This window comes from Medicago truncatula, chromosome 6, assembly GCF_003473485.1.
Source record: "Medicago truncatula cultivar Jemalong A17 chromosome 6, MtrunA17r5.0-ANR, whole genome shotgun sequence".
NCBI classification, from domain to species: Eukaryota; Viridiplantae; Streptophyta; class Magnoliopsida; order Fabales; family Fabaceae; genus Medicago; species Medicago truncatula.
The window spans coordinates 36,434,190-36,451,217 of NC_053047.1; the positions used below are offsets into that span (position 1 = coordinate 36,434,190).

The following is a 17,028-nucleotide window of genomic DNA, read 5'->3' on the forward strand; positions in this document are numbered from 1 at the left end:
TCAGGCACTCAAAAGCATCTAAGGATCAACTCAAAAGTCGAAATCACGAAATCTTGCATGCTCTCTGGTCAAGCTCGCTAGGCGAGTTCATCTGCTCGCTATGGCGAGCTGCGACGTGCAACTCGCGAGGTGGGGAAAGGTTGCTCGCGAGGCGAGCGATGAAGTTCATCACTCGTCGTGGCGAGGATCATGGCTCGGGAGGCGAGCGATGAGTGTCGCTACGGGCAGAAGTGTAGTTTTTCATAAAAATCACTGATTCTCATGGTTTTAATCCTAATTTTGATTCCATAATTCATCATAATCATTATCTAAGGTCTAGGAACAGTTTCTACATCAATCTAACAACTTTTCACCGTTTAATCATCAAATTCTATCATTAACTCTAATTCTCCGACTTCTCTAATTCAATCCTACACTTGCTAAATATGATCATCAGAAGTATGTAGATTAATAGAATTGTAAGTTAGTCTCACCCTTACCTTAGAATGTGAAAATCGCAGCTTTCTAGGTCTTCTCCCTTCTCTTAACTTTTTCTCCCTTTTTCTCCAAAATTGATTATGTTTTTCTCTAAACTAGGTTTCCCTATTTATATCTCCTCCATCTATCTTATCTTATTTCTCTTTCTCCCCCAAAACTCTCTAAAATCTCAAAACAACCCCTAAACTCAATATTTATTTTATTTTCAAATCTTATTTTATTAAACAATAAAATAAGTCACAACTCCTCATAAATCACATAAAATCACATCAACTTATCTTAATCACCATAATTCACGTATATATCATATAAATATAATATAACTCATCTAAATAACTTCTAGACTCAATTAAATAATTAAATAATTAAATAATTCGAAACGGGTGTTACAGCCTCCATGCATATTTAGGATTTGTTGGCCCACAAATTTTTATCCCAAAATGTGACAGGTTCCACTATCCATTATGAACGGTACTTATAAATCATTTGAAACTCTAACGACGATGGACTGATTGTATAAACTTGATTGGCCTTGATTAAATAAAACAATGAAAAACAATGAGTGAATTTAGATGATCACAATTCTCCCTTTTTTCCGCATTATTTTTCTTCAAAGATAGCATGTTAAAAGAAGATAACAAGCAAATTCATTCACCTTGCTCACTTTCTCATCAACATATAATACATAAAGCAAATTTATGCTTCTTTTTCATTTTTTGTGGATTTACTTAGCATAATGTATCATGTTCAAATTAAACATTCACAACATTAACATTGCCAAATGCATCATAATGTTGTTTATTCACTACTACTCGCGCCACATAAGTCCCTAGTGCAACCATAGCCACTACTCCCATCACAATTTGAATGGTTGTTATTTTTCTCTCTTGCACCCCCCAAAATGAAAGTTTCTCTTTGGTTGCATCTTTGGTATGTTGAAATACTTCAGTTTTTGGCATTATGATAGAAAGAATCCCTTGAGAAAACTTTGCTTGAATCCCATTCACATCACAATCTCTTGAAATCCTGATTTCTTTGTGGAAACGGCTACATTTCTTACTACCAAGAGTTCTTTCTCCATAAATTTTTAGGATCCCTTTATTGTTGGTTTGAACCTTAAGTTGCTCCTTTTTGAAACCTAAAATGATTCAAGATAAAAATATCATTGTGCCATTAGTCTAATATTTGTATGTCATCGTGAGCTTAGCTCAGTTGATAGGGACAATGCATAATATATGAAAAGTCTGAGGTTCAAACCCCGGCCACTACAAAAAAAAAAAACTAATATTTGTATATTAAATGATGCTTTTCTTTTTATTTTTGTGTTTTAATCTTAATTTCTAACATTTTTTATTTTAGGTTTTCTTGACAAAAAAAAATGGATAAAAATTAGAGGTTGATGTGCTTAAAATGTAACTAGAGACTTGCATAATATAATCTCTAATCAGAATCTTATCTAAAAAATTAGACAAAATAAATTGTTTGGAATCTACTATGATTTTTCACTCTTTTTTTTTTTTTTTTTTTTGAAGGATTCAATCTTTATTTTATTTTTCCAAATATTTTGAGAAGAAAAAATAGTGGCCATTTTAATACGGCCTAAAAGAATGTTTCAAATTTAAACCCTTATCATATCATATCATATTTAGTAAAATAGAGGATTTTATGCTAAAAGCAAACCCTTATCATATTTAGTAAAATAGAGGATTTTATGGTAAAAAAAGGGAAAGATATGTAATATTATATTAAATTTATTAAAATCGGTAAGGGTCCAACTTTTTTTTTCTTCTTCCAAATAACCCAACTATAATTTTTTTGTTGCCTAAAGGACTAAAGTTCCCAATACCATGCCTCTGATTTTAGGGATATTAAATTGTCTCTTAAAATATAAATTTCATATGAAATTAAAATACTAACAAGAGCATATAATCAAGGAAATAAAATAATACCCTTCAAATCAATCTCTAGAATCTTTTGTCCTTCCTTTGTGATCCATTTGCAGTATGGTTCAAAATCTTCATACAATCGATTGCTAGTAGCTCCAGCAACTTTGGTTTCCATTGAATGTGATGAATGGCTTATCTTTTCTTTTTAATTTGAGATTTTCAATTGCTAAAAGTTATGAAAATGTATTTGAATTGAATAGATGAAAGAATTGTGATTCAATCTTTTTATACAAATACATGGCTTCGAGGCAAGAAATTTGTGAGGGTGGTCACATTCTTTAATTTTTCTTTGGGTTCGGAACAATTCTTTTTTGGCTTGAAATAGACAATCAAAGTGAGGTAGGTTGCTTGCTATAATATTCTTTGTATTGCATGGTGGGATTTAGTGCGTACGTAAACTTCAATTGAAGGAAAATCTTCTACTTTAAAGTCCTTTTCTTTCTTTCTTCTAAATCAAACATTCTTTGAAAAAATTAATCTTTTTTGTCGAGTAGCCTAGTGACCAGAGCTCATACAATTTAATTGTGGAGAAGTGGAGTGTCCCAGATTCGAACCTCGATCCTGCATATAAAATATAATATCCCTATCAACTGAGCTAGACTCACATGGATGATGAAATTAATCTTTTAAGTCTACTAATACTCTTCATATTTAGGGTGAAGATTCATTTTAGTTTTTATTTTTAAGAAAATGAACAAAACTCGATTTAGTCTCAATTTAATCTCTATCTTCTTTATACTTTTTTGTTTTTTATTTAATTTAGCCTATAAGATATCAAGTGATCTTATTTGGATCTTACCTTTGGTATTATATGTCGGTTATATACAATATTCGGTGCATAATTGCAATATTATTTTTCTATTTTTATCAAATAGAGCTTTTTTTTTTCTTTAACAAATCAAAAGATATATATATATTACCAAACCAACGGTATTTCCCTCTGTATAAGGTGTGCAAAGAAGGAACACTGATAAGTATTTACAAATTTAAGGAAACAAAAACTGAGCACCAACCAAAACAAAATTACATGATAACATCCATACAATGAATGGGGTGTTTCCACCAATCGTGATAAGTATAAACAAAAGCCACCTGTTTCGATTTCAACCAAAGGAATAAATGGAGTTTAACTTTTTCAATGAGAGTAAAAGGAGATGAAATCGTATTTTGGAAAACCTGGTTATTCCTTTCCTTCCAAAGCACCCAAATAGTGGCAAATCAAATAATCCTGAAGAATGATTGAGTAGAGAACGGCATACCCGCCATGCTAGTGAACTGAAGAAAATGATGTTGAAGCTCACAACTATCCACAAAAGAAATGTTCAACCAATTCCAAACCAACGCCCAAATATCAGCTGAGAGCGTACAATGAAGGTATAAGTGAGTCGCTGATTCAATACAGACACACCCAACCGCACACGACACATCTGAAGAAGGTAGAACACCGCGAAGCACCAAGTTGTCTCTAGTTGGAATGCGATTATGAAGAAGACGCCACACCAATAACGATACCTTCGAGGGGATATACTTATACCAAACATCATCAACAAAAGACATGTCCACCATGTCACCTGTGGTAGTAAAATAACGGTAGACTCCCCGAACAGTGTATCCAGAAATAGGATCTAGCACCCACCGCCAAGTGTCATGAACAGTGTCCTGCAAAACAATATTTTGTAATAACAAAGAACACTCCTCGCATAATTGAATTTATATGACAACTCATTTATTTTTGTTGTTAAAAAAAACTCATTTATTTTTGTATTCATTAATTGGTGTGACAACACATAATTGAATGTATGTATAAAATAATTGTATATTGAAACAACTTACACCCTTCGATCACAATTTTAAACAAAAATCAACATTTTAAATTCATTTATTAAATGATGTATGTGACCTATCATAAATATCACATACATCATTTATTGTATGAATTTAAAATGTTAATTTTTGCTTTTAATAGTGATCGGAGATTGTCGTAATCATAGAGTCTTATTGAAGGGGTTTATTAAATTAACGAACACATCAAATAAAGTAATTTTTATTTTGTTTTACAAAAAAAAAATTAAGTAAATTTGAGGAATAAACGATGACTTTTTTTTTTCTTCTTGTTTGGGATATGAACATCGAACCTTGCCTACATAATATGCACTGTTTAAAAACAATGACGGTTTAAAAACCCAACAAATTGTGACATTCGATTTGAGCGTGTAAACATTGAATGAGTGAGATTTATACACAAGATTGGCTGTAAAGGGTAAGCATAGAATCGTTTTGTTCTCAACAATTGTCTGTAAAGTGTAAACCATATCATCATCAAACAAGATTCATCCACAATATGATGAGGTTTGTTCCTTTCTCTGTTTTTAATTTTCAATTTTCAAACCCTAAATTCATCATTTCAACAAATTTATACTCTCAATTACATAACTATTATAAAAAATGATGAACACAATCTCGTTTCATCATTCAATCGATTGCTCCATCAGAAGAATCCTACACCACCCATCTTTGAATTTGGTAAGATTTTAGGTTCTCTTGTTAAAATCAATTGTTACCACACTGCTATTTCACTTCATAGACAGATGGAATTAAAAGGAATTGCTTCAAACTTAGTCACTTTGAACATCTTGATTAATTGTTTTTCTCAATTGGGTCAAAACCCTCTTTCTTTTTCTGTATTTGCTAACATTCTTAAAAAGGGTTATGACCCAAATGTCATAACTTTAACTACACTCATCAAGGGTCTCTGTCTCAAAGGTCAGATTCATTAAGCATTGCACTTTCATGATAAGGTGGTTGCGATGGGATTTCATTTGGACCAAGTTAGTTATGGAACCTTGATTAATGGGTTATGTAAAGTTGGACAAGCAAGAGCAGCTTTGCAATTGCTGAGACGAGTCGATGGTAAATTGGTTCAACCTAATGTGGTAATGTACAACACCATTATTGATAGCATGTGCAAAGTTAAACTTGTTAATGAAGCTTTTGATTTATATTCTGAAATGGTTTCTGAGGGAATTTCTCCTGATGTTGTTACTTACAGTGCTTTAATTAGTGGGTTTTTCATTGTTGGTAAACTGAAAGATGCAATTGATCTGTTTAATAAAATGATATTGGAAAACATCAAACCGGATGTGTATACTTTTAATATATTGGTTGATGGATTTTGTAAGGACGGAAAGATGAAAGAAGGTAAAACTGTGTTTGCTATGATGATGAAACAAGGCATTAAACCTAATGTTGTTACTTATTGCTCTTTAATGGATGGATATTGCCTAGTTAAACAAGTGAATAAGGCTAATAGTATATTCAACACTATGGCTCAGGGGGGAGTGAATCCTGATACTCAGAGTTACAATATCATGATTAACGGGTTTTGTAAGATTAAAAAGGTTGATGAAGCCATGAATCTCTTTAAAAAAATGCATTGCAAAAACATTATTCCTAATGTGGTGACTTACACTTCTCTTATTGATGGTTTGTGTAAATCGGGGAAAATCTCTTATGCTTTGAAGCTAGTCGATGAGATGCATGATAGAGGTGTACCACCTGATATAATTACTTACAGTTCTATATTGGATGCTTTATGCAAAAACCATCAGGTTGACAAGGCAATTGCATTATTAACAAAATTGAAAGACCAAGGTATTCGACCAACTATGCACACATACACTATTCTTATTGATTGATTGTGTAAAAGTGGAAAACTGGAGGATGCACGTAAAGTTTTTGAAGATCTTTTCGTCAAAGGCTACAATCTTGATGTCTATGCATATACCGTTATGATCCAAGGGTTTTGTGTCAAGGGCTTGTTTAATGAAGCGTTGGCCTTGCTGTCAAAAATGGAAGACAATGGCCGCATTCCAGATGCTAAAACTTATGAAATAATTATCCTTTCTCTGTTCAAAAAAGATGAAAATGATATGGCAGAGAAACTTCTTCGTGAAATGATCGCGAGAGGTCTACTGTAAAACTGAAATATGTAAGATAACAATAATTGATAAATAATGGAATTACACACGTGACACACATTAATTGATAAATAACAGACACATCAGCACTAAATGTCATGGGAATCATAAAATCAGAAAGGGCGAAAACTATAGGGGGGAAAATCGCTCGTTTTAAACTATGGGGTGCAAAATCGCACAATTGGCAAACTATAGGGGGGAAAGAGCAATTAAGCCTTTTTTTTAAACGTTTTTCTATCATGTGCAAACTTGCACATGTTAAAAAGTTTAAAATTGTAATATTGTATCGGAACTAATGCATTTCATATTAAATATATAATTTTTAATAAATAATTTTTTCTTTTTTCAATGTAAAGTTATTACTTGTAGTTCCTTTAACATGTGCAATATTGCTTAAACAACCCCTTTTTTTAATATAGGGTAACACATGACACATTGTGATGGATCAATCTTACAGGACATCGCGATGTCATCGAGGAGAATTGTTGTTCCCACATTAAATAAGGCTGTGGCACACGAGTAATTTACTTTTTTGCCCCCTCGGCAGTTAACTGCCGAGGAATTAGAAATCCGGCTGCAGTTAACTACTGAGGTTTAACTGTCGAGGATCTTCTGCTACAAATCTGGCGGAAGCTCTCTCATCCATTATTCATCTCATCTTCTTCAAATTTCTCTCACAAATCTCTCTAAAAAACACAACCAAATCCAACCAAATTTATTCAACAAAATCACAAGTAAGTAATTATAATGCTATTAACTTACATTTTAGTTGTTATAAATGTTTTTATTTTTTAGTTTTTGACTAGATTTACATGTTATAAATAATTTTTAGTGTGGATGTTAGTTGATTAATGTTGTTAAAAATATTTGCATGCATGATGTTTATGTTATAAATTAGAATTTTAGGGTTATTTATTATTTTGTTGTTTTATATTTATTTTTTTTATTTTAGTTTTTAATTAGATATACATGTTATAAATCATTTTTAGATTAGATGTTAGTTAATTAATGTTATATTATATGATTAAACATAAGTTGAATGATTTATATTATATTATATGATTAATTTTTTTATTTTAGTAAGAGTATATGATTTATAATTTTAGGGTTATTTTTATGAATTTTAGAGTCTATGTATAATGTGCACATCAAGTGTTTGATGAAATGTTTGAATGAGTTTTTTCATTGATTGTTTTTAATTTCTTATTGTGTAGATTTGAAACAATGGCCGGGTGGATCGACGTTCATGCGCAATTCAACGGCGGAGAACCTCAGAGGTTGAAGGTTCGGTGTGTAACGCTAAGAGGTCTCAAGGATGAACTGACTGAATTCAACCAAGGAGTCAACCCCAGAGACACAAGGAGGGTGGAACACCTTCGGTATAAACGTCCAACGCTCGACGAGGGGAGAGTTTCATTCACTTGGGTGGAATTAACAAACGACGAAAACGTGAAGAGCATGTTTTGGGAGCACAGCATGTTCCAGTGGATCGATATGCGGGTGATGTTGCTGAGATCAACTGAAGATATGATCAACAACTTGATTCCGCCAGCAGATCGTCATTAGTTAGGGTAAGGTGCATTCCAACTGCAACAATTTTCTTATCGTTGAATGAGATAAATTCAAACCTGCCAAACAACATGACTCAAGCATTTCGCTCGGCATTCATGTTTTTCCTTTGAAAAGATTAAATTTTTGTTAGGCTGGTTTAGATGAAGGTATTAAGTGTCAAGGAATGAACCTCATCAAAACCTAAGCTATCATAACATATCATAAAATCTAAACCTAAACCTAACAATTCTACAACGATTCATCAAAACCTAAACCTAACAATTCAATAAAAGTTCTCTAACAATTCTAACCTAAACTATAATAACATATCATAAAATCATAAAATCAATAAAATCTATATAATTGAAATTTAACAAAAAAAAAAAAAAAATTCAACCGCAAAACAACAATGCAATAGAATTAAAAAAACTTACTTGTTTTTGTGATTGAAATTGGTTTGGAATGACTTGAAATAGCTCAAAATCGCACTTCGGAGATCAAAAAACGTAACAATGGAGTTTTGGAAACTCCTATGTCTGTTTTGTTCTTATAACATTTCCTCGGCAGTTAACTACCGAGGTTTTCCTCAGCAGTTAACTGCAGCCGGATTTCTAAAACTTCGACAGTTAACTGCCGAAGGGGCAAAAACGTCAATTACTTGTGTGCCACAGCCTTATGCAACGTGGGAACAACAATTCTCGTCATCGAGTGTTGTCCTAAGGGGGGTGTATTGGATCATGATTCTAAGAGATTTTAAAAGACTTTTTTTATCATGAAAAAGTCTTGTGATATTCAATCAAGACTCTTTCCAATTTAAATAAAGTCTTGTGTTATTCAATCAAGATTCTTTGTCATTTAAAAAAAGTCTTGTGGTATTCAATCTAGATTCTTAATCACTTAAAAAAAAGTCTAGTAGTATTCAAAATCATTCAAATTTCGAAGGATTGTTTAATAAATCAGATTTTGATGGATTTTATAGGATTTTCTAGTGAAATTTTAGCATGAAAAAATCTTTCATAAAAACATGAGATTTTTTAGGATTGTTTTTTTTTCTTATTTTACTATCTCTCCCTATATCTCCTCCCTTCTCTCTTACTTTCTATTTTCCTCTCCTCTCTCTCTCTCTCCCCTTCCTTCCTTCTCTCTCTCTCTAGCTCTCACGTAAAAAACCTCTCTCTAACTCTCCCGTAAAAAACATCTCTCTCTCTCTGATTCCTTCACCATCTCTCTCTAGCTCTCCGTAAAAAATAAAATAAAATAAATAAAAGAGTTTTTATTGAGATTTTGTAGCTCTAGCTCTTCCGTAAAAAATAAAATAAAATAAATAAAATAGTCTTTATTGAGATTTTGTGAAAGAGAGTGAGTTATGATATTTTTTTCAATTATTTCTTAAAATTCATAAAATCTTTTGAAATCTCTTGAAATCCATAAAATCATTTCAAATCCTTTAAAATCTTATGAATTAAATCCATTGAAATCCTTAATAATCTTTTAAAATCATCAAAGTCATCAAAATCTTGCAAAGCCTTTTAAAATCCTCAACACTTTTTTAAACAAAAATTATCGAGTGAACCATCAAATTCGTCCCTGAATTTTCACGCGTCGGCCAAATTAGTCCCTCAATTATGCGAAATTTCAATTTCATCCCTGAATTTGTCAGACGTCCATCAAAAAGGTCCCTCCGTTAACGGGCTCCGTTAGCCATGCTGACATGTCGCCTGGCATGCTGTGCTGTCCTGTACGCGTGGCAAGAAGGAAGCCACGTGTTCAGGGACGAATTTGATTGATTTGGAAAAAGTTCACTTTTCATTTTTCAATTTAATTTTTTCGTGCTTTTCCCATTTTGCCCCTGCATTACATATTCCTTCTTCTTCACATTTTACTTAGAAACATCAAAAACATCCTTGACTCTTCTCCTTCCCGCTAAAACGTTCTCCATTGTCACCCCTCCAAAATCATCATCATCTCCATCGATTCTGGCGTGTTTGAAGTTCCTGTGTTCGACCGTGATCAAAGGTAACACCTTTCCTTGTGTTTATCAAGATTCTGTGTTTGTTTTGGCACCGTTTTTGTTCATTTTTTGGTTTTTTGGTTTTAAGTTTTTATCATTTCGTTTTGGCGTTTTAAGATTATGTGATCATTTCGTTATCGTTTTGTCCTTTTGTTGCGTGTTTGAGACAGTTGGTTTGGTTTGATTATTCGTTTTTAGGGTTTTGGGTTAAGTTGTAAAAATTTGAAAATTTGATTTTTTTCCTGGTTGGTTACTAAATTTGATGAACATTTAACTTTGTAATGAAGGAAATTACACGTTTGTATTTGAGTTTTGCATTTTAGTTTTGTATTTTTTTGTTGTTTTGTTTGTGATTAAAATCAAGGTTGCCGAAATGTGTAGGATGGAAGAGCATATAACACTAATACTGCATCATGGTGGTGATTTAGTGCGAAATGAGAATCGGAGGCTGCAATATGTTGGCGGTGAATTCTGTGTATGGGAAAAGATATATGTTGATGAGTTGTGTTTGTGGGACATTGAGAAGATGGTGAAACATTGCAAAAGCTACTTCAAGGTATCTAAACTAGGGTACATGAAGCCGTATGAGGGTGTTGCAAATGATCTGAACATCTGCTTGACTCCATTGACAACTGATCAACATATTTTGGATATTTTGGATGGTAATGAGGAACCTGTTTGTGGGAGTCAGATGAAGAAGACATACAATGACACTCAATGTGGGAGGTGTGGATTGCTTGGTCATAATGCAAGAAGTTGTATGATGCAAGGTGTTAGTAGGAGACCAAAGGAAAATCCTGGCAATGTAGATGCTGTGGATGAAAATGCTGGCAATGTAGATGTTGTGGATGAAAATGCTGGCAATGTAGATGCTGTGGACGAAAATGCTGGGAATACTCCTAATGAAGTGCTAGAAAATGCTCCTAACTTTGTGCCTGGAAATGCTCCTAATGAAGTGCCAGAAAATGTTGTGCCAACAATTGATCCTAATGAAGTGCCTGCAAATGTTGTGCCAGAAAATGCTCCTTACTTTGTGCAACATAATGTTGTTGCACATGCTGGACAGGTATGACTTTTAATTTTTAAGGATCGTTTTGACAATTAGTATATTAATTGAAGGACTGATATGATTGATTCTGTTATGATTTTAGGGACTAATTTGATTGAAATTGAAATTTCAGAGTCTTGCACCAAGGAGGTATGGCCTTAGAGGACCAGTTCCTTCAGCTAATAGGCCAAAGAATACACCAACGAGGGGTCCTGCACCAGCTCATCCAACTCCTGCTGGCATGATTAGGGTTCCATATCCAACCTATGGTCCACCCGGTTCGACTCAACCTCAATTCATGGAGTTTATACCAACTCCCGGATTTTCCAAGAAGTGATGCTTCCTGAAGTTTAATAGATGTTTTGAATTTGTAATATGTAGGCTTATTTGAATTATGCCCCATAGTTGGTTTTTTTTTTTTTGCTTAACTTGCCATTTAAGTCTTATGACTTGTTAATGCCCCAAAATTGGGTTGCTTTTGCTTATGTAATTTCTCAGAATTATGACTTATTACCTATGACTTTTGCCTATGTAATATCACAGTTTAATTTCTGTGTTATGTAAGTTCAAGGATCAATTTGATATATGATTAAAATATTCAGGGACTAATTTGATGGTTTTAAATATGATTTGTGGACGAATTTGTGTGTTCTGAATCATCTTCAACCTCTTTTCATAACCATTAAACTTATTATTCGAGGAAATTTAGGTGATATTAGAATGTAGATTATAGATTGTGTAATTAGGGTTTCAATTTTATACAATTGGGGAAGACAAAGTCGTTGGGGAAGAAAAGAGTTGTTTGGGGAAAAAATAAAAAAAAAAATTCTGCAAATCAATCAATTTAGTCCTTCAAAATGTTTGGAATTATCAGCCAAATTAGTCCCTGCCTACGTGGCGTATGACATGTAAGAGGTTAACGGCCACGTCAGCCCCGTTAATGGCCCGTTTGACCAGAAGGACTAAATTGATTGACAATTAACAAATTCAGGGATGAAATTGAAATTTCGCATAATTGAAGGACTAATTTGGCCGACGCGTGAAAATTCAGGGACTAACTTGATGGTTCACTCAAAAATTATCCTTTAAAATCCTAATCCAATACACCCTAGCTGGACACAGTCCCGAGATAATACATTTGCGAAAAACCGAATTACATATCTCATTTCAAATTCATTTGCGGAGGACACAACAATGTTTAGTTCTTCTTCTTCTTCTTCGATGTTGCCGAGGTACTATGATGTTCCTGATTCTCACTTTGTTCCAAAAAAGTTTCAATCTTTTCAATTTCTTAAAAACACCCATTTCAATTTCATTCCTTATTCTTCTTCTAAAATAAATTTTATTTCTTATTCTTCAACTTCAACCACATTCCATAGTAATAATGATGTTGATGATGCTGTTTCTTTGTTCAATCGCTTGCTCCGTCGGAATACCACTCCACCTGCCTTCGAATTCAATAAGATTTTAGGTTCCCTTGTCAAATCCAAACATTACCACACTGTTCTTTACCTTTCTCAAAAAATGGAATTTAGAGGAATTAAACCTAACTTAGTCAATTGCAACATCCTTATCAATTGTTTCTGTCAATTGGGTCTTATCCCTTTTGCTTTTTCTGTTTTCGCAAAGATTCTCAAAATGGGTTACGTGCCAGATACCATAACCTTCACTACACTCATCAAGGGTCTTTGTCTCAAAGGTCAGATCCAGCAAGCATTTCTCTTTCATGATAAGGTGGTGGCGCTTGGATTTCATTTCGACCAAATTAGCTATGGGACCTTGATCCATGGCTTATGTAAGGTAGGAGAAACAAGAGCAGCCCTTGACTTACTCCAACGAGTTGATGGTAATTTGGTTCAGCCTAATGTGGTAATGTACAACACCATTATTGATAGCATGTGCAAAGTTAAACTTGTTAATGAAGCTTTTGATTTATTTTCTGAAATGATTTCTAAGGGGATTTCTCCCGATGTTGTTACTTACAGTGCTTTAATTAGTGGTTTTTGCATTCTTGGTAAACTGAATGATGCAATTGATCTGTTTAATAAAATGATATTGGAAAACATCAAACCGGATGTGTATACTTTTAATATATTGGTTAATGCATTTTGTAAGGACGGAAAGATGAAAGAAGGTAAAACTGTGTTTGATATGATGATGAAACAAGGCATCAAACCTAATTTTGTTACTTATAACTCTTTAATGGATGGATATTGCCTAGTTAAAGAAGTGAATAAGGCTAAGAGTATATTCAACACTATGGCTCAGGGGGGAGTGAATCCTGATATTCAGAGTTACAGTATCATGATTAACGGGTTTTGTAAGATTAAAAAGTTTGATGAAGCCATGAATCTCTTTAAAGAAATGCATCGCAAAAACATTATTCCTGATGTCGTAACTTACAGTTCCCTTATTGATGGTTTAAGCAAATCAGGGAGAATCTCATATGCTTTGCAGCTTGTCGATCAGATGCATGATAGAGGTGTACCACCTACTATACGTACTTACAATTCTATATTAGATGCTTTATGCAAAATCCATCAAGTTGACAAAGCAATTGCATTGTTAACGAAATTGAAAGACAAGGGTATTCAACCAAATATGTACACATACAGTATTCTTATCAAAGGACTGTGCCAAAGTGGAAAACTGGAGGATGCACGTAAAGTTTTTGAAGGTCTTTTGGTCAAAGGCCATAATCTAAATGTCGATACATATACCATTATGATCCAAGGGTTTTGTGTCGAGGGCTTGTTTAATGAAGCGTTGGCCTTGCTGTCAAAAATGGAAGACAATGGCTGCATTCCAGATGCTAAAACTTATGAAATAATTATCCTTTCTCTGTTCAAAAAAGATGAAAATGATATGGCAGAGAAACTTCTTCGTGAAATGATCGCGAGAGGTCTACTGTAAAACTGAAACTATGTAAGATATTTTTGTATTTATACATTATTGTTTTGAGTTTATGTTTCAACATTATTTCATCATTTCATTTATGTAGTTAAGTTTAGTATGATAAACTTAAGGTTGAATTTCTATGACCTGTATCTTACACGACTGGCACAAACTTGGCATGGAACTTAAGTGAAGTAAGCAAAGAATTATGTATTATGTTCTTATGGCTAAATTTAACTAATGTGTAATGAGTAACTAAGGTCTCATTGCAGCTGCATAGTGTACTCAGATATGCATCAAAGACAAGAATTAAAAACTAGAATGGTCTTCAAATTGTTTGGTCATTTGGAACTAGGTTTAGAGTTTGGAGCTTGAATGATTTTTAGAAAGCATGATTCTATTTTTTACAATCAGTGCTGACTTTGCAGTTTTGAATGGCTATTTATCTGAAATATTGGTTTAAATAGTTTATAGAACATGTATAAACCTGGATGTAAAGTTGTGAGTTTTTAGGATATATTGATTTCCCAAAATCTAGGTAATTGAATGCTATTAGCAAGGAGGTAGGCTAGTATGCTATCTTTTTTGCTTTTGTTTGGTTTAAGACTTAATAAGGTTCTAAAACTAGTATACTTGATAAAAATCACTCTAAAATTGTGATTAAGTGATGCAAGATTGATTAGTAAGTGAAGTGAATCAAAATTACAGCTTTGTTCCCCCTAGTTTAAATATAGAAAAGTAGTTTTAAGTTAATTTTAACATGATATCTCCTTGCTGTGGGATGGAAATTCTAAGATGTAAATGAATTGAATTGAGATAATTTGATGCTTGGATATTTATAATTGGGGACACAAAGCATCGGTTTAAAAAGAAGTGAACTATTCAAAATATTGAACTATGGTAGAGTGAAATACCCAATTTTCTCCAACTTTTTCGACATATGCCAACTGTTTGGAAAGTTTCATTACTTGTGAATCTTTAAAAATCTGGGATAATCATCTAGATCCTTTCTTAGTATGGTAGGAGGCCAGATATTAATATATCATGCTGGTTGAGAGTGTTCAAGGGGTTGCATAAGCTTATGTTTGATGATTTGTTGAATATGGAAATGTATTGAATATTAGTTCGGTTTTACCCATTCTGGATCGTATACTCTGGTTCCGTGCCCTGCACCTTCATTATACAGCTGTGTTATTCCGAGATGATTTTTTATTTCATGAGCTCGCATGCATAATATTCATGCACATATAGTTTCCGTGATTGCACACACGAACTCCGACTTGATTAGGGACAAACTGCAAGTACGTGTGCGGCCAAGTCCTCCACCTGCAATGCACCTGTGAGTGTGGTGATGATGAAATCTGAGTTTGAATATGCATTCTTCGATTGTTCAACGGAGTTCTTGATGTTATTAATTATTATGAGTTTGTTATTGTGGATGTGATTTCGTGTTCTCAATTTTGTTGGTGACCATAAATTTGAAGGAGTGCGGCCAAGACAGATTGCTATATGGTTTCAGGAGAAGAAAGAATATGATGTAAGCTCAGAACCAAAAACTTTAACAGAGGTTTGTATTGTAATTTTTCTTCTTATAATCCAATTGTATGTTGAACCAGTGTAGAAAGAGGAAAGTATTTCTTACTGTATTGTAATTTGAACAAGCAATCAGTCCCAAAGTTTAAGGCTATGTTTGGATTGGTGATATGTGATGGAATGGAATGGAATGGAGTGGTGCATAATTATATTCCATTGTTTGGATTTGCAAAAAGTGAATGGAGTGGGATGGAATACAATGGATCTCATTCCATCCAATACCAGCCAAGATCATAATTAACCAACTCAAGATCATAGATGAAGGCTTAAACTCAATATCCTTGACAAGCAATCAAAACAGAAGGAGAGGGTATTTGACAATTTCTAAGGTTTTTTAAAGGAAAATATGATGGAAGCAATATAGCATTGGATATGGTAATAGCTAAGCCAAGTGATTCTGACTTATGGAAGAACTTGGCACAACTTGTGTTCGTGCATGGGATGGTTGGATAAAGGATTTCTGATCAAAGATAGTGAAAATAGTAAACCATCATATATGCAAAGACTGCAAGCTTACTGAGTTGGTGGATATTGATGGTAAGTTTAGTAGAACTCACAATTGACGATGAAGAATAATCAAACCGAATTAATTTTTACAATAAAAACAATTGACACCCTTTTACTATATGTTAGAATCTAATACAATTAATTTTGATAAAATAATTTAATTAATTTTTTTTTTAAGAAACTAAAAGAAATATATTAAAGAGACATACAGTCCCTCAAGCACAAGGTGTGCCAAAGGGAGCTGAAAAGAGTTAATTACAATACAGTAAGGTTAAATCAACCATAAATAAAAAACAAAAACAGACATTACAAGGCAGTCTGTAAATAAATAAATTAGTGTCATCTATAATGCATAATCAATAATATTTTGAACAGGTGTGACTGACTTAACGTTTTAGCAATTTATTCCAACACATGGAAATTTGATTGGTTTATTATCATATTTTAGTGTGATATTTCATTTGAAAGTGTAAAAAACAAAATAATTTGACAGGGTTATTTTGGTCCATGTCTCAAAAACTTTTACGTAATAAAATAAGTCTTTTTTAATGATGTTTCTTTTGAATCATGTTTCTTATTGTGAGACTTGAAAATAAGTCTTTTTTAACATAATATTATGGTTATCTGGTCATAGTACCTGTTTTTTATTTTTGGAATACAAGGCAAAACAGGGGAAAAAAAGAAAGCAAGACTAAAACATAACTAGCAAAACCGAAAGGGCTCTAACGTGGGCAAATTGAACCGTGATCGAAGGCGGATCTGGACTCTTAATATCAGTGATGCAAAAAATTTATGGCAAATAACTAAATAATACTCAATTTAATAAGAAGTTATATTAAAAATAGTTGCACTAGGATACCCTTGCATACGGACGGGTGAATGCGTTGCGCTCTTTTTTTGAAAGCAAGTCAATTGCATAGAAATTAAAAAAATAAATCTCTGTATTGATATATGAATAAAAATATAGACATATGTACAAATTACAAAAAAAAAATATTTTCATATTAAATATGAGTAAGAATA

The 17,028-nt window shown here is 33.0% G+C and overlaps 4 protein-coding genes across 5 annotated transcripts; 3 read left to right on the forward strand and 1 right to left on the reverse strand.

Moving 5' to 3' along the window:
* Nucleotides 1-1,044: 1,044 nt before the first annotated feature.
* LOC25497364 (inactive protein RESTRICTED TEV MOVEMENT 2) lies at nt 1,045-2,620 on the reverse strand. The gene is made up of 2 exons (XM_013597387.3): nt 2,427-2,620; nt 1,045-1,615 (listed from the first exon to the last, which is right to left on the reverse strand). The coding sequence occupies exons 1-2, from the start codon at nt 2,536-2,538 to the stop codon at nt 1,230-1,232; spliced, it is 498 nt and encodes a 165-aa protein (XP_013452841.1). The 5' UTR covers nt 2,539-2,620; the 3' UTR covers nt 1,045-1,229.
* A 1,991-nt stretch (nt 2,621-4,611) lies between these two features.
* Nucleotides 4,612-6,268, forward strand: LOC25497365 (pentatricopeptide repeat-containing protein At3g22470, mitochondrial). Its single transcript, XM_039835008.1, has one exon. The coding sequence runs from the start codon at nt 5,231-5,233 to the stop codon at nt 6,116-6,118; it is 888 nt and encodes a 295-aa protein (XP_039690942.1). The 5' UTR covers nt 4,612-5,230; the 3' UTR covers nt 6,119-6,268.
* Nucleotides 6,269-7,810: 1,542 nt separating this feature from the next.
* Nucleotides 7,811-11,551, forward strand: LOC112422905 (uncharacterized). Of its 2 annotated transcripts, none has more exons than XM_024786686.2 (3): nt 7,811-7,971; nt 10,344-11,028; nt 11,144-11,551. In XM_024786686.2, exons 2-3 carry the CDS (start codon nt 10,345-10,347, stop codon nt 11,345-11,347), a joined length of 888 nt encoding a protein of 295 aa, XP_024642454.1. In that variant the 5' UTR covers nt 7,811-7,971; nt 10,344; the 3' UTR covers nt 11,348-11,551. The 2 variants fall into 2 exon arrangements, with proteins under 2 accessions (XP_024642454.1, XP_024642453.1); XM_024786685.2 differs by lacking the exon at nt 7,811-7,971 and adding an exon at nt 9,615-9,967.
* A 572-nt stretch (nt 11,552-12,123) lies between these two features.
* Nucleotides 12,124-15,438, forward strand: LOC120575769 (putative pentatricopeptide repeat-containing protein At1g12700, mitochondrial). The gene is made up of 2 exons (XM_039826684.1): nt 12,124-13,935; nt 15,194-15,438. Exon 1 carries the CDS (start codon nt 12,205-12,207, stop codon nt 13,921-13,923), a length of 1,719 nt encoding a protein of 572 aa, XP_039682618.1. The 5' UTR covers nt 12,124-12,204; the 3' UTR covers nt 13,924-13,935; nt 15,194-15,438.
* The last annotated feature ends 1,590 nt before the right edge of the window (nt 15,439-17,028 follow it).

Bases quoted from the DNA above. Each gene is read 5' to 3' on its own strand.
- LOC25497364 (XM_013597387.3), bottom strand. From the start codon at position 2,538: ATGGAAACCAAAGTTGCTGGAGCTACTAGCAATCGATTGTATGAAGAT. The intron at 1,616-2,426 runs GTATTATTTTAT...GAATCATTTTAG, and splicing joins TCTAGAGATTGATTTGAAGG to GTTTCAAAAAGGAGCAACTT.
- LOC25497365 (XM_039835008.1), top strand. From the start codon at position 5,231: ATGGGATTTCATTTGGACCAAGTTAGTTATGGAACCTTGATTAATGGG.
- LOC112422905 (XM_024786686.2), top strand. From the start codon at position 10,345: ATGGAAGAGCATATAACACTAATACTGCATCATGGTGGTGATTTAGTG. The intron at 11,029-11,143 runs GTATGACTTTTA...TTGAAATTTCAG, and splicing joins TTGTTGCACATGCTGGACAG to AGTCTTGCACCAAGGAGGTA.
- LOC120575769 (XM_039826684.1), top strand. From the start codon at position 12,205: ATGTTTAGTTCTTCTTCTTCTTCTTCGATGTTGCCGAGGTACTATGAT.